This window comes from Rhinolophus hipposideros (genome assembly GCF_964194185.1).
Source record: "Rhinolophus hipposideros genome assembly, chromosome: 6".
NCBI lineage: Eukaryota > Metazoa > Chordata > Mammalia > Chiroptera > Rhinolophidae > Rhinolophus > Rhinolophus hipposideros.
The window spans coordinates 88,918,661-88,933,836 of record NC_138052.1 but is presented as its reverse complement, the minus strand read 5'-3'; the positions used below and the strand labels follow the sequence as shown (position 1 = coordinate 88,933,836).

Genomic DNA, 15,176 nt, shown 5'->3' with positions numbered 1-15,176 from the left:
TCGGATTGACATGGTCTTGAAATATCAAAGAAAATCCATCCACTAGAAAAATGGGTAGAATGAGCAGCAAGGAAAACATAAAATAAGTTTGGGTGAGTGGGTGTGCAGTTGTCAAAATATTAAAGGAAAAGTTAAGCTGTTTTATGTTAGTGGAGAGAACAGCTGAGATATTCATCAAGGCAGAAAATATTGTGGTTTTTGTAAAAGTAAAACTGTCTGTTCTTGACACCTTAGTGATTATACGGTTTATTAATATCATCCTAAAGTTTTTTAATAATTTGCTCCTGTAAAATGTTACTAAACTGTACTATCGTATTGCTTTCAATTTATTGAATAGTAGGTTTTGCTTACAACTTGTTGAAAAGTGTCTTTTTTAGTCTGTGGAATTTGTTGGCTTTTTAATAAGCAGCCCAACTTAAGTCTGTTTTTACAACCATGTGTTAAACCAGTGAGAAATATTCTGAACACAATACAGACCAAATTCCTATTACTCAGCAGAAATTACACAACTGTTAGGTTCTTGAGAGTGCTGGAGTGTTAGGGCTCAAATTTAACATTGTTTTGATTTAATCTTGGAAGTGGAAGATTGTAATGCATTGTCTAAGGAGGGGGAAGAATTTGTCTCAAAAAAGAGAAGGGAGGCAATTCAAGATAGAAGGTGTGAATGCAGAGGTGGAGCTGACTCTCAAGGTTAAGTGCCTAATTTAGAACCCGATTCCCAAGCAAGGATCGTCTTCTCTCAGCCTGGATGTAGTAAACAATTTTCACATGAAACACCCCAAGAGACACTTTAACTCTAGCTAATTTGCTCGTGTGTCAGCTGGGTACAGACCAAGTCACAGGACTGACGTTTGTCCTCCAAAGGAAATAATACTGTATTTCAAAAATGCTGAGGTTTAAGCGGCTTCTGCTTTGACCTCGGGCTAGTTTAAATATCATTCTGATGCGGCATGAAATGAAAATTTGACTTTTCCAGGTCAGATGCTTGGTTGGAAGAGCTGACCTTTCAGGTTGCCTGCTCATGGCGGCCTCCCCTGCTCTCTGAACATGCTTTTCTTTCAAGGACACCAGGACGGCACAAGCTGCCAACACATTCATGACCCACAACTTTTGGGGTTCATTTGAAGGGTTTTAGAATGTGTCAGCATGCTGTTCTTTAGACTCAAAAAACCTCACAGATAGGTAGCTAGCAGGTTTAACCCCCTGGTAACCCTGTGTGAATGAGGCCGGGGGACCTGACAAGGCCTGCATGATGCCCTGGCGTTTAAGTGCCTTGGCCTTTGCTGCCCGGTCTCTGGATGTGGAGTAGAATCCTTGAGCACATTTAATGCTGGGGAGTTGGCCTTTCACTTCCTACACCTCCTCTGGCTTCATCCCTATGTGGAACATAGGAAATAAAATGTATCCATAAGCATTCTGTGTTAAGCAACATAGAATATAGTCAACAAAATGTAATTTTGTGTTAGGAATTCAGGACTCAGGATCATCATTATAAGCTTCTATTGATTATTTTAGATGAGGGCACCATGCTGAAATTGTAGCCATCCTGCGATGTGCCCACAAACTACGTCCTAGAGAGAAACGTTCTTGGTAGGGTGGTGAGGAAGGAGGGCTTAGGACGTACCCTGAGCGCGATGTGTTTGGGCCACTTGAGGACACAGCTCACGGGAATGCAGGGCCTGGGTGCCGGGGTCTTAGGCACCGAGGGTGTCGGCCGAGGGTGGGCTCTGAGCACAGGGGCAGTGGATGCAGAGCTCCTGGGAGGTGGAGCTGGTGGTTGACATGCACGGAGTGGATCAGAGGTCAGGCCTACCAGGTAACCTGAGAGGAGGCTGCACTGTGATGTGAGTGACGAGGGCGGGACTTCGTGGGTTTGCTGAGAACAGAGGACAAGGACCAATGTCTTATTTAGGAATTATTGCTTCTTAAAAGACAGGCAGAAACCTGCAACAGCATTATCAGACCTAAACAAAATGAGCAGTATTTTTTTAATATTATCAAATATCTAGTCAGTGTTTACCTTTACAATTATTTCATAATGACACATGTATTGAACAGTTAGATTGAATCATGATCCGAATAAAGCTATGCGTCGTGATTGCTTGATATGTCACTTAAACAAACCTCTTTGATCGTAGGCTGGTCTTCTTGTTTATCCTTTTCCCCTTGCAAATTGTAGAAAAAACAGGGTCATTTGTCTATAGACTTTCTTGCATCTCGATTTTTGCCTAATGTACCCTTGTGATGGTGTTTTTTATGTTCCTCTGCATTTCCTATAAATTGTATTTGGATCTAGAGGTTTGGTCAGATTGTATTTTAAAATAAGGTTGGTATTATGCCGCATTTATCAGTTTTGTCCACTTAACGTCATATTGTGAACACTTTCTCTTACCATTAAGTAGTTTTTCACAACTTGGTTTAAATGGTTCTGAACTAGAAAGAACAGTATCATGAAAATGTTTTAACCTCTGAGGTTTGGAAAGAAGAAAGCCAAGTAATCATGAACAGTAACCAAGAATCCACAAATAATAAGAGAGTGGTTTAAACATTATCTCAGACAGTATTAAATTTTGATTTAAGAGGCGAATTACAAACTGAAAAGATAGGTATGGTCATACATGCTTTAATCTGATCTCTCTCTTAATTTTGAGTGTGAAACTTGGGGTTTCTAGAACTTCCTGTCACAATATACCATGTTTCCCCGAAAATAAGACCTAGCCGGACAATCAGCTCTAATGCGTCTTTTGGATTAAGAATTAATACAAGACCTGGTATTATATTATACTATACTGTACTTATATTATATTACATTACATTATATTATATTAAAGACCCACTCTTATTTTACTATAAGACTGGGTCTTATAGTAAAATAAGAGTGGGTCTTATATTAATTTTTGCTCCAACAGATGCATTAGAGCTGATTGTCTGGCTAGGTCTTATTTTGGGGGGAACACGGTACATACCTCAAAACAAAGCAAAACTAAACCAAGGCTGCCTGACCGTCTTGCCTTGTGAACCATGTCACATAAGAGTTTGTTTAATGGTGTTCGAATGAAGAGGCTGTGTTTGAGATTCTTCTTGGTGTCTCTGCTTGTTACCACCAACAGCGCTAACTCACACTGGCTTAAGCTGCTGACACTGTTTGTGGGGAGGATGCTGGGGTGTCTGCCTCACAGATCCAGGTGCAGGGAACTAGCGCAGCCTCAAGAGCAACTGTCGTGAGGGACTCTCCGCCTGGACTCTCTTAACCCCATTCCGCTTCTCTCCATAGGTCGGCTTCATTCTTTCTCTCTTTTTTTGATTAGAAAATTCTCTAGTCCCGATTCTAAAACGTGACCAGAAACAGCCATTTCAGTTAATGGAGACATACTGATCTATTTTTCTCCCTCCTGGTTTCCCAGGAAAGGAACCTGATTTATGCAGCTAGGATCAGATGCCCATTTCTGGTCTAGCCAGTTGCAATCAGGAGTGAGATGTCAAGGAAAATTCTGAGGGATTTGGCTTGGCAGAGGTTCCATTGTGAGCAGTCAGCAGTGGCCCGAAGGCAGGACATGTTGTCCAGATGGCTGCTCCTACAGTAGGGCCTGTGTCCAGTCACATGCAGAATAGCCTCGTGCCCACTGTGCTGCTGGGTCATCTTACTCATTCATGTGGATGCATGAAGGTCAGCATCTATTCTTTGTTTTCTTTTATTGCAGCCAAATCATATCCAGTAATCTGTACAGATCTCAAGTACAGTTGGGCAAGTTCTGACAAATGCATACACCCATGGAACCAATTCCCCAGAGCCTTGCCACGGCCCTAGAAAGTTCCCGTATATTCCTTTCCATTCTATCCTCCCTCAGAAGCAACCACTATTCTGATTTTATTCTCATAGACTTGCCTTACTGGTCTTGAACTTCAATCCGAATGGCAACATACAGTGTCAACATAGTCTTAATGTATTTTTGTTTAAGGTTTTAAACATTCCTTCAGTGCTGGCTGTGTGCCAGAACCTCTATTGCTGTTAGAAACATAGGCATGACTGTGACAGAGCTGACGATAAGGGACAATAAGTTAGGAGTCCTTGCAGAGGCAGAGCACAGCCAGGCTGGGAGAGGCAGTGAGTGCGCTTGGGATTCTGAAGAGGAAGAGGCCCAGGGCCTTGAGTAGGAGGCAGGAGCAGGGTCACAGTATCCCCAGTCGTCCTGACGTGATAAGCCAAAATGTTAAACTTTGCCTGTTTGGGTGATTCATCATTTTCCTGCCTACGGACCGGATTTCCTCATCTCCCTGTGTGTGTTCTGATGAAAGGAGAGGCCGGAGACCTGCTGTGGAATGGTTTCCTCTCAGGGCCATGAATACCGGGATTTGCTGTGCCTGACCCATGGTGTGGGCCCTGCTTTGTATGCACTCCCCTCCCCATCCTCCAGAAGCGTTTTCTTTCCATTTCTATCTCCTGCTATCCTCGTTTGGCTCGGATGTGAAGCAACTGAGTTCACACAGTTTATTTTACCAAGAAAAGCAGTTAATAGTTCTCAGCTTTGTTTGTATTTATATCATGACATAATGAGCATTTTCCATATTGTTAAAATTGTTTGAAATCCTGACTCCTAGCGACTGCATAACTTACCATCTATGGTCATACTATATGTATCTACCTATAATATGTGTATATATAGTATGTGTACTCTATATAAATATACTATATATAAATATATACTGTATGAATGTGTATATGTATTTGTCCAATTTGTCCAACTGATTAACTTTATAAGGTCAGTTGGGAAATGGTGCTGAAAATAAATAATTAAGTTTTACAGGAGCACAAAAGAAGATAAAATTACTACTCGTTCTTTCTCTTCCTTCTCCACAGAACCATCCGAGTATGGCTGAAAAGAGACAGCGGACAGTACTGGCCCAGCATTTACCACACAATGGCCTGTGAGTAGCTGAACTGCCCCACGGGAGGAAAATGCCTCTAATGTCTTTGATGCTTTAAATTTCAAAATTTCTGATTCAAAAGTGCGGCTGGGTTTCAAAATGAGTCCCTTAGTTGCCTAAAAGCTCTTGACAGGCTGTGCCAAACTGCAGGAAAACTTCTTTTGTGAAGGAAGTTAGGTCTACTTGCTTAACAGAAGCAAACTTGAACAAAACTGGAAAAGAAACAAAAAAAAAAAGAGGGAAAGGGCCTGTCCTATCCCCCAGGTTTTTCCTTCAGTTTGTCACTTATGTTGGTAGTGAAGTTATACTTAGTAATAGCGGATACTGACACTGAAAAAGGGCTCCGTACACTCCCAGGCCCTTGTTACCGGCCTTTTGCCCAACTTGTTCACAAACCTCTCGGTACAACTGAGCGATTTGGTGCAAGGTATGACACATTCTAAATAGAGAATTTTCTCGGTAGATAAATATGTTCTAAAATAAAATCTAGAAGACGAAGCTTTTGCGTTGAAATTTTACAACAGCCCTGAGCTGTAGTGGCATAAAATTTCATTTAAATGCTAGCCTTTCATGCAAAATCTAAGTGGCACTGCCATCCTTCTCTCCCACTTCTTCATCCTTTCTTCCAAAGAAAGCCCCTCAGAGGATGCCTGGGTACCACCCAGGCCCAAGCTGGGGTTGAATCCTTCTGTCCCAAATAGCCACACAGAGGCATCCAGAGTCGCTCATTTTCTTGGGGTGTTGGTCCTTTCTGAGGGATTTTCCTCAGTGAAGGGTTCCAATATTCAGAGGACCCCCTAGGAAAAGGAAAAAGACTTTGGGGCATGCCTGATGGTTTGTTACTTCTCAAGACCATTATAAAGTTCTTCAAAGAAGACCAAGACACCGGTGACGCTGGCACAGCTTCTTAAGAGTTATTCCAGAGGCCGTGGAGTTTCTTATAAACAGAGCACAGCCAGTTAGTTAGTCAGTAGATTCAGTACAAACAGTTTGAGTCACCCTTCTAAGCACCTCCTTTCTTGGCTAGCATTTTCTTATTTGCGCACTTATTTCAGTGTACATGTATTGTTCACATCCTGCGATCAGTTTCACAAAAAATTAGTGGTTTATCAGGATTTTCATTTTTCATACCTTCCACTGACAGCTTGGGCAGGGCTAGTCAACTTCTCTGTCTTGATAATCATTCAGTGAAAAGGAAGTAGACTTTTTGTAGGAAGTAGACTTTTTGTAGGAAGTAGACTACTGGTGTAAAGGTAACTATTATAAAAGGGACCATAACACTTTAAAATACAGAGCACATGAAAAGACTACTTCTAATCATAATTAGAAAGTAATCATAATTTACTGTGCCAATCATTAGTGTGTCCTGTTATCCATGTCTCACTGATGTCTCAGTAAACGTGCTCATGGAGCCCGTTTGAGAAATTTACTTTGGGATTTTTCAGAATGGGGACAGAAATAGGGGGCGCATCTTGGGCCTCTGAGCCCACCCTTTACCCAACCGAAAAAAAAACAAAAACAAAAACAAAACAAAGGCTTCTCTTAGACTGATAACTCCTTAGTAAGAATAGCTCAGCGACAGATCTGACAGCTGGAGACAGCAAAGCCTGAGGCTCCCATGCCAGTGCTGGGGAGGGTTTCGTCACCTTGTGGACAATCTTGTTAAAGCTGTCGCTTGTTATCCCTCCCACCTCTCCCTTCCCCCACACACTGCATTTTGGCCATAGCTTAATCTTGAGTTCATTCCCATTAGAATAGAGAGACAGAGACAGACAGAGAGACAGAGACAGAGACAGAGAGAGAGAGAGAGAGAGAGAGAGAGAGAGATGGATGTTGTACTACACTTAGTTCAGTTACTCCTGGGCGTGTATTTTCCCTAAATGTTTAGTAGAGCTTTGTGATTAATTTCTGTCCCAGGGCACCAAAACCTGGCAGTAGAAATGGGTACTCTTCCTTGGCTCTCAGGCTTTGGGCACACAGCTTTGGCTCTGTCTGTTGCCATCCTTGCTAACTTGGTTACCAGCCTCCGGAAGTGATGCCCAGACCACCGTGGCTGGCTGTTGGTGACTGACATCTGCTTGTTTATACCTCCATATATTTGGCTTGTTGCTTCCAGAAGCTTCTTTATTGCATCCATTGGGAGCTGTATCTACTGATGAAATTGCAGGAACATTGAAAATGACGAGAAATAACTGCTTGTCTGTTTTAGGATGACTTTTACTTTGACATTATATTCAAAACATGAGAGGAAAAGTATCATTTTGATTCCAGAAACGATCTGTAGATTACCCGATTTAGGATGTTTGAGTGGTCCTCCACCAATTTAAACTATTTCCTGGGACCTGACCGAGTAATCAATGAACCAAACTTTGGGATATTGCTACATGTAGTTCACTTATGTTTTGTAATGTTACCTCACATAACGAAAACAACTTTCAGAATTTGCTTTAGCTGAAGAAAAATAGTAACTCTTAGTTTCTGAATCTACTAAGTGCCTCATGCCTTTTTTAAAATATCATTTTATGAAATCATCACAACAGATATGCCAGGTAGGTGATATTTTCTCCATTTTGTTGACGGGGAAACTGAGTCCACTGCTTGTGGTTGGAATTCCACGCCTGTCTGACTCCAAAGCTATGCTATGCTGCCCACTGCATTTATGGGATGGGTCCATGAACTTGATCTACAAAGAGCTAGACAGTAAATATTTAGACTTTGTGGGCCAAACAATCTCTATAGCAATTACTCACTTTCTGTCCTTGTAGCATGAAAGCAACCATCAGCAATACATAAAAGAAAGAGTCTGGCCGTGTTCCAAAAAATCAAAAAGTGTGTTTACATAACTAGAGTTTAAGCATATGATTTTGGACAGAGTGATGCCTTTTTAAAAGGCCACTGATTTATTTGTATTTTGTTTGTTTCTAAAACTATGTGAATGTCCAAACTTTTTTTTTTTTTTTTAATTATATTGCTCAATTCCCTAGAAGCTTTCCTTCTAGGGAAAAAGGCAGGATATCTTCATATACAAAACAAATAAACTAGGGAAGCTTTTTTTAAAAAAAACTATAAGAAGTCTCCAGCCTCATAAAATTACTCGGCACATTGTAATTTTTACACAGAAGAGGGATCTTACATATTTATGTATAGTTTGTTAGACAGTTAGGCATAAAGAGAATTGAAAAAGAAGCTTTAAAGCATTAAGATTTAGTACCAACTGAAAAGTAAGCAAAAATGATGACAATGAATCTTTGAAATCATCCAAGCATGATTTGATTTGTCAAAGATAATTTTATACATGGTTATTGAAGGGCACTTTGTATGAAGATATACATATCTTTGTGGTTGTAATTCTTAAACACAATCGTTCTTTAGTCTCCAGCATCAATGTGGTAGATAAGGGTGTACAGGTTCTTGACAATTATAATTAATTTATGGACTGAAAATTGCGGTACCTTCCTTTCAATTAGATAGTTCTCAGGCTCTTTCTGTAGTCTGAGCGTGTAGCTAGCTTTGTTTTTGCCTTTGGGTACAATCCAGTATTATAGTTTATTTTCTTCCTTTGGTGGAGAATATCAGCCTAGTGTAGAGAGAAAACTTTAAATGATTTTCAAATGGTGACCTCACATATAAGTTTTTTTTCTTTTTTATAAGAAGTTTCATTTTAAAGTAAACTCAAGTTTGTTTGTTTGTTTGTTTGTTTTTTTCCTGGTATATATTTCCTTGTTGTTGTTCTTCCATGGTCAATTAAAATTCTTTAGGCTGAAATGAACCCAAACAATTGTTTTTCCAAATGTTCCATGTTCTAAGTCACTTTAATTCTGATTTGTAGCAGAAGGAGATGATTTGGAGTTTCTCCTTTCTGAAACTCATTCTCTGGCCGGTGCTTTCTGGAAGGATAGGTAGAACCTGGAGGGGTATGTACATGAGAAGCAGGTGCTACCCAGTCACGTGACACTGCTGTCTACAAAGAAACATGTCTGCACCTCACAATTCCACTTACTGCAAACTGGGGTTGTGTGTGTAATTGCAGAAGATAATTTTTTTTGGCCACTAGGGAAAAATAGTAATTTCAAAGTGGCTTTCCCAGCTTGCTCTCACACGCCTTGGGATGGGAATTCTGGTGCTGGCAACCCCTCTTTCCACAGGTCCCAGCTACTCTTCTACCTGTGATGGGGGAAGGTGCAGGGGCAGGGTGACCTGCTGAGTTTGGGGCTCAGATCACCCACTGTAATCACTGGTCCTCAGACCTTTCCAGAGACAGATAGGAGTCTCAGTCAGGTGAAACTTCATGCTGGATCGCTTCACAAAAAATTAAAAAAATAATTTTATATGAGAATTTAAACTAAAACAACAGAAAGAACTTCAATAACATTTTCAATTCACACCATTATTTTTTACAAAACATTTTTGCCCTCTTTTTTTAAAACCCAAATTGTCTAGCTCTTTTTAATAATGTACTTTGAATAATGACAAATTGCTTAGCTTTGCTGGTAATGTGGTCTTTGTCTTCCTGGCAGCTCCGTGCTCTGCTATGGCTTACCATCATGATAGCAGACGGATATTTGTGGGCCAGGATAACGGAGCCGTAATGGTAGGTAGCTTCCAGAATGTATTCCTTACATTGATTCCTTATATATCCCATGTTCACTTCTGTTGGACAGCTTAAATGAAGTTAACAGTAAATGCCTGATTGGCATAAAAATGTTGAATTCAGTATTAGACTTCAAAATGGATTAATTTTAATTAGTGCTTAATTTTAAACTATTTCTGTGGAGCTCAAAACGTTGTCATGATTGATGGTTGGGTGCTCAGACGAGCCCATACAGCAGCCTCCACACAGTGAATATGAGGCCATAGTAGCCCCGATCCTTGAACCCTGAAGGAGGCCAGGGCAAGAAGAGCATGGTGCAGAGTGTGTGTGTGTGTGTGTGTGAGAGACAGGCAGGGGGAAGGCAAATAAGTTTAGGAACTAGTCATTCAGCCAACAATTGGTATAACTCTCTAAGGCCATGCTTCTCAAACTATCTTTGGTGAAAGACTAGATATTTACATTTTTAATTTATTATAGATTGGTATTTTGTGGGTCAAATTGTGTGTGTTTATGTATTTACACATATTTTTTCTTAATTGTGATATAGAATTCATATACCATAAAATTCACCATTTTAAAGTGTGCAATTCAGTGGATTTATAGTATATTCACAAGATTATGCAACCATTAACACTCTCTAATTCGAAAACAATTTCATCACACCGTCTCCCCCAAAGAAACCCCAAACCCATTAGTAGTCTCTCCCCACTCCCTTTCCCCCAGCTCCTGACAATCATTAATCTACTTTCTGAGTCCAGAGATTTGCCTATTTTAGACATTTTATGTAAGTAGAATCATAGAATATGTGTTGCCTTTTATGTCTGGCTTCTTTCACTTAGTGTGATTTAAGGTTCATCTGTATTGTAGTTTGGATTAGTACTTCATCCCTTTTTGTTTATTGTGTAGATATAACACTCTTTGTTTATTCATTCATCAGTTGATGGACATTGGGGTTGGTGCCACTTTTTGGCTATTATTAGTAATGCTGCTATGGACATTTGTGTGCAAGTTTGTGTGTGAACCTAAGTTTTTCATTCTATTGGGCATATATACCTACGAATGGAATTTCTGGGTCATGTGGTAAGTATGTAGTTAACTTATTGAGGAACCACCAAACTGTTCCCCAAAGTGTGTACCAACTGGACATTCCCACCAACAATGTGAGAGGGTTCCGCTTTACATCATTGCCAACGCGTGTTATTTTCCATGGTGTTTTGTTTTGTTTTTATTCTGGCCATCCTAGTGGGTGTGAAGTGGTATCTCATTATGCTTTGATTTGCATTTCTCTAATGACTGTTGATGTTGAGCATCTTCTCATGTGCTGTTGGTAATTTGTATATCTTCTTTGGAGAAATATCTATTCAAGTCCTTGGCCCACTTTTAATTTTTTCCTTTTTTAATTGGTGAGCTATAAGAGACTCGGAATGGCAGCCTGGAAGAATTCTCCAGTGATACCAATCATCTGGTCATAGGTTTTTCATTGTGAAAAGTTTTCTTTTTCCCCTTCTTCCGCCTCCCCTGCCCCCACTCTGGTTCAAACCATTGTTTCTTAGTCTAGTGCAGGACACAGCTCCCTGGCCCATGCTGGTATTATAAGCCTTGCACTCCCAGTCATCAGTCGACAGCTCACACTGACCAGCTGCTCATGGCAGCACACTGTAGCCCACGGCAGCCCACGGTAGCCCACTGTAGCACACAGTAGCCCATGGTAGCACTCAGCAAACAGCAGCAGCTCATGGCAGCTTACGTCAACCTCTGGCTGCTCACAGCAGCCCAGCTCCAGGGAGAACCGTTGTTCACAATCTTAGCTGTAGAGGGCACAGCTCACTTGGCCCACGTGGGAATCAAACCGGCGACCTCGGCATTAGGTGCATGGCGTTCCAACCACCTGAGCCACTGGGCTGGCCCATGAAAAGCTTTTTTTTAGTACTAATTTAACCACTTTACTTGTTACAGATTTTCTGTTTCTTCATCAGTCCATGTGTATTGTTTGTGTCTTTCTGGGCCAAGAAACAAAGAGCCAGTACAAAGGACAGGCTCTCTGCCCAAGTGTTTCACTCAGCAGTAGGTAGGTGGAGAGGACTCAGGGGCTGCAGTGTTGGCAGTCGACGAGCTCAATGCCCCATCAGCTTGGGGCTGCTGTATATAGATTATTTAGTAGTAAATGCAAACGTTCTTGTTTTTCTCCTTCTGAAAAGTTGATAGGAATAGCTAGGTGATGTGTCTACATGAATATAACAAGAAGTCACAAAAGGGCAAACTTCCAATGGTGGCAATGGGTGTGCATTTATTTTTCTAGTGACCGTTCTTGTGGCCCCTGCTTCAAGGGTACGGGTTCTAGGATGGCATATAAAATCTCTTGCAGCTCTTCAGTGGACAGGGGCAATGTAAATACAATTTATCATTAGTTAACAATTGATTTTTTGATCTCCCACCCAATACAAATTAGTATCTATAAAATGTTAATACATTTTTGTACTTTGCAAAACCAAGATGGAAACAAGGAGTCAGTATTCCTTTGTGGGTTTTTTTTTTGTTTTGTTTTTCAGTCTGAGCAGTCAACAATTTATAATGTCCATGTTACCTAGAGCCTTAAGAACTTACAAATTTGGCACTGATTAGCAGAATTTTTTATTAGTGCTGTTTTTAGAGTTTTCTTGGTTTTATATTGAATCTTATTTTTTCATTAGGTATATATACTTTTAATCTTTTCCGAGTTATAAAGTATTACATAGTCTATAAAAAATTGAAAAATATTAAGAGTAGAAAAAAGTAAAACCACCAACAATTTCTTAATTTCCTTTTTTGCTGTTCTTCTCTTTATTAAATATGTATACTTCCCCGCTTACACTGCTGAGGTGTCTTATGTTTTATTTTCACTATAGCTGAGAACTCTTGTTAGTAATGGGTCTTTACAATTTTTCTTTATTTATGTCATCTTGAGGAATTTTTGGTGCAGCCAAGAGAGAAAAATTAACAAGACTCCTTTGAAGTTAGAGGGAGAAGGAATTCAACATGCTCACTTGTGGGGCAAGACCTGGACAAAAATGCTGTGATGCTCACGGCACTTTCTTTATTCTATCAGGTCACTCCAAAAAGGGTGGCTTGAGGACAGGCCTGATGAAAGGAACAATTCTGTGTTATTGTTATATAGCTAATCTAAAGTCCCAAATCTGGTGATAGCTAGTTTTAGTTAACTTTGTTTTGAAAGTTAAGTTCTTGTTATTTTTAAAATCATAACTGTTTTCTTATTGCATGTCTTTGCTCTTAGGAATTTCATGTTTCTGAAGATTTTAATAAAATGAACTTTATCAAGACCTACCCAGGTAATTATACCACACACCCAGATGCTGGCATATATAATCTATGTAACCTGTACATACAAAACTAGGATCCCATCTCTTATGATCAAAATTAGGTTTTTACATTAACTTTTTTATTTTGTTACCCCAATTATATGAGAGGCTATTAGCTCTTGGGGGTTATTTACCATCCTTTCCCTGCTTATTAACGTTTAAAATTTTGTATGCTATTCGATTTGGGTGCATGTATCAGATTTAATTTAACCATTCTTCTATTTTTGAACATGTGTACTGCTTCTATTTTGATAACACACACCAACATGTATAATAGTGTATGTATATGTGTTGTATGTGTATCTGTGAGTGTATTTCATGTAGCTCTATTAGGTTGCTGCAAAAATAATTGCAATGTTTGCAATTATTTTTAACCTTTTAAACCGCAATTACTTTTGCACCAACCTAATATACATGTGTGTCCTTGACTGATACTCTGACTCTAATTACTTCTGTTTAAAACAAATTCCTAAAAGTGGAGAAACTGGGTCAAACGTTAAAAAGTTTTTTAATGCTCTAGGTTTATTTTGCAAACCTCTTCCTAGCAGTAGTGTACATTTTGCAATCCTCTGCATGGTGGTTAAGAGTGCCTGTTCTTTAAGTCTTTACAACATTGGTCTTTATAAATGTTTTTCACCAGTTTGGTAGTCAAAATAGTTCTCAAGTTAAAAATTATTTAAGTTTTATTTAATGTTAACCCTTAGTCATCTTTTCTGAATGTCTGTTCATGATTTTGCCCATATTCCCAGGGAGTGGTAGTATTTTATAATTAATTTCTAGGAAAGAGTTCTTCAGTTCTTCTGGAGAAGCCTGTACAGCTTAGAGCAAGGTTGGAGGTTTCTCTGTCTGGCCTCTGACTTCATTCATCAGACTGGGCATTTATTAAACACCTGCTGTATGCAAGGTCCCACACGTACCAGGTGAAGTAGATGGTCACTGCCAGAGTATGGCTTACAATCGACTTGGAAACACAGATACTCCAGAAGTTAGGTTGTAGAACACTTTCCTCATTCTCAGTTGTCATTTTAGAATACAGAACTTTACCAGAACTTTGCCTTTATAAATAATAAAAAGTTACACACAAATTATTCCAGAAACAAAATGCTTACACCATTTTTTAATTTCAGAAAATTGCAGGTGCTCTTGTTTACAAGGCCAGTGTTTTCTAAAGGGTCAAAACGCTAAAGCTATGGACAATAAAAAAACATTGTTCTTTTAAGAAAAGACTGCTGGTTTCCATATGGAACTCATTGGTAACTAAGGTTTTCTAGAGCAAAGTAAAAATATTCTCTTGAGTACAGTAAAAGAAAAAAAAACACACACAAAACTGTCTCTAATCTATTATTGGAATCCCTCTTGAGTATTACACTTTAATGATTTGTATTTCATTATCGTCTTCCCTGTCCGGGCGCAGGGACAGGGCGTTGGGAAGTCTGGTAGTGAATTGGGGTTGGGCTAATGACCTGAAATCTCTTCACAGTCAGCCATTTCCGTGATAGAACTGTTTAGACTGTGTGTTTCCAGGCCAACCAGGTGGCGAAGGTCTGCCTCAGTTCTCACCCTGTGAGACCTGATTCTGAAGGTCACATTTCTTCCTGAAGGTTCGCAGACTTTCCCTTTCTGTTCCTACAGCTCATCAGAATCGGGTGTCTGCGATTATCTTCAGCCTGGCCTCAGAGTGGGTGGTCAGCACCGGCCATGACAAGTGTGTCAGCTGGATGTGCACCCGGAATGGGGACATGCTGGGGAGGCACTTCTTCACGTCCTGGGCTTCGTGTTTACAGTATCCTTCCGAGGGCCGGATCTTGGCCTGCCCTGCGCCTGTTTGTCTCCATAGTTAGTTTTCAATCTGATCATAAATTGTTCATTGAGATCCAAAGACTGAATGATTCCTATATATTTCACATAAAATCCAAGCATTTCTCTGTCTACTCTTCTGGGTATAAAATTGGTTTGTTAAAAATAATTATGAAATGACTCACTGTTCCCTGCTGGGAAGTGCTCTACATTTTTAATACAAAATCTTGGAAAAACCTAAACCTCATTAATGCAACTCCCTTCTGTCATTCCTTTACATTGCAAAGTGAAAGAAAAGGCTTTTTGTATAAACAAAGGGGAATTCTAGTAATTGGTTATTTGCAGACCCTTCCAGAGAATATAATAAGGGTTGTGACCCTGGCGTTCATAACTGGGCTACAATGAGGCTAACAGTTTTCTGTGTGTGGAGAGACTTCGTAATCCTTGTAATACTCTCAAAGGTGCCTCAGTATCCCCACACTGTTAAGAAATCGCTGCTTTGAAAA

The 15,176-nt window shown here is 39.9% G+C and overlaps 1 protein-coding gene across 1 annotated transcript in view; it reads left to right on the top strand.

Moving 5' to 3' along the window:
- WDFY1 (WD repeat and FYVE domain containing 1) overlaps positions 1-15,176 on the top strand; it is a 42,003-nt gene that overhangs the window by 9,880 nt on the left and 16,947 nt on the right. Inside the window, exons 2-5 of the mRNA XM_081051768.1 lie at positions 4,859-4,926; positions 9,444-9,517; positions 12,789-12,843; positions 14,506-14,656. Of these exons, the coding sequence (XP_080907894.1) occupies positions 4,859-4,926; positions 9,444-9,517; positions 12,789-12,843; positions 14,506-14,656 (348 nt within the window). The remainder of the gene's footprint in view (positions 1-4,858; positions 4,927-9,443; positions 9,518-12,788; positions 12,844-14,505; positions 14,657-15,176) is intronic.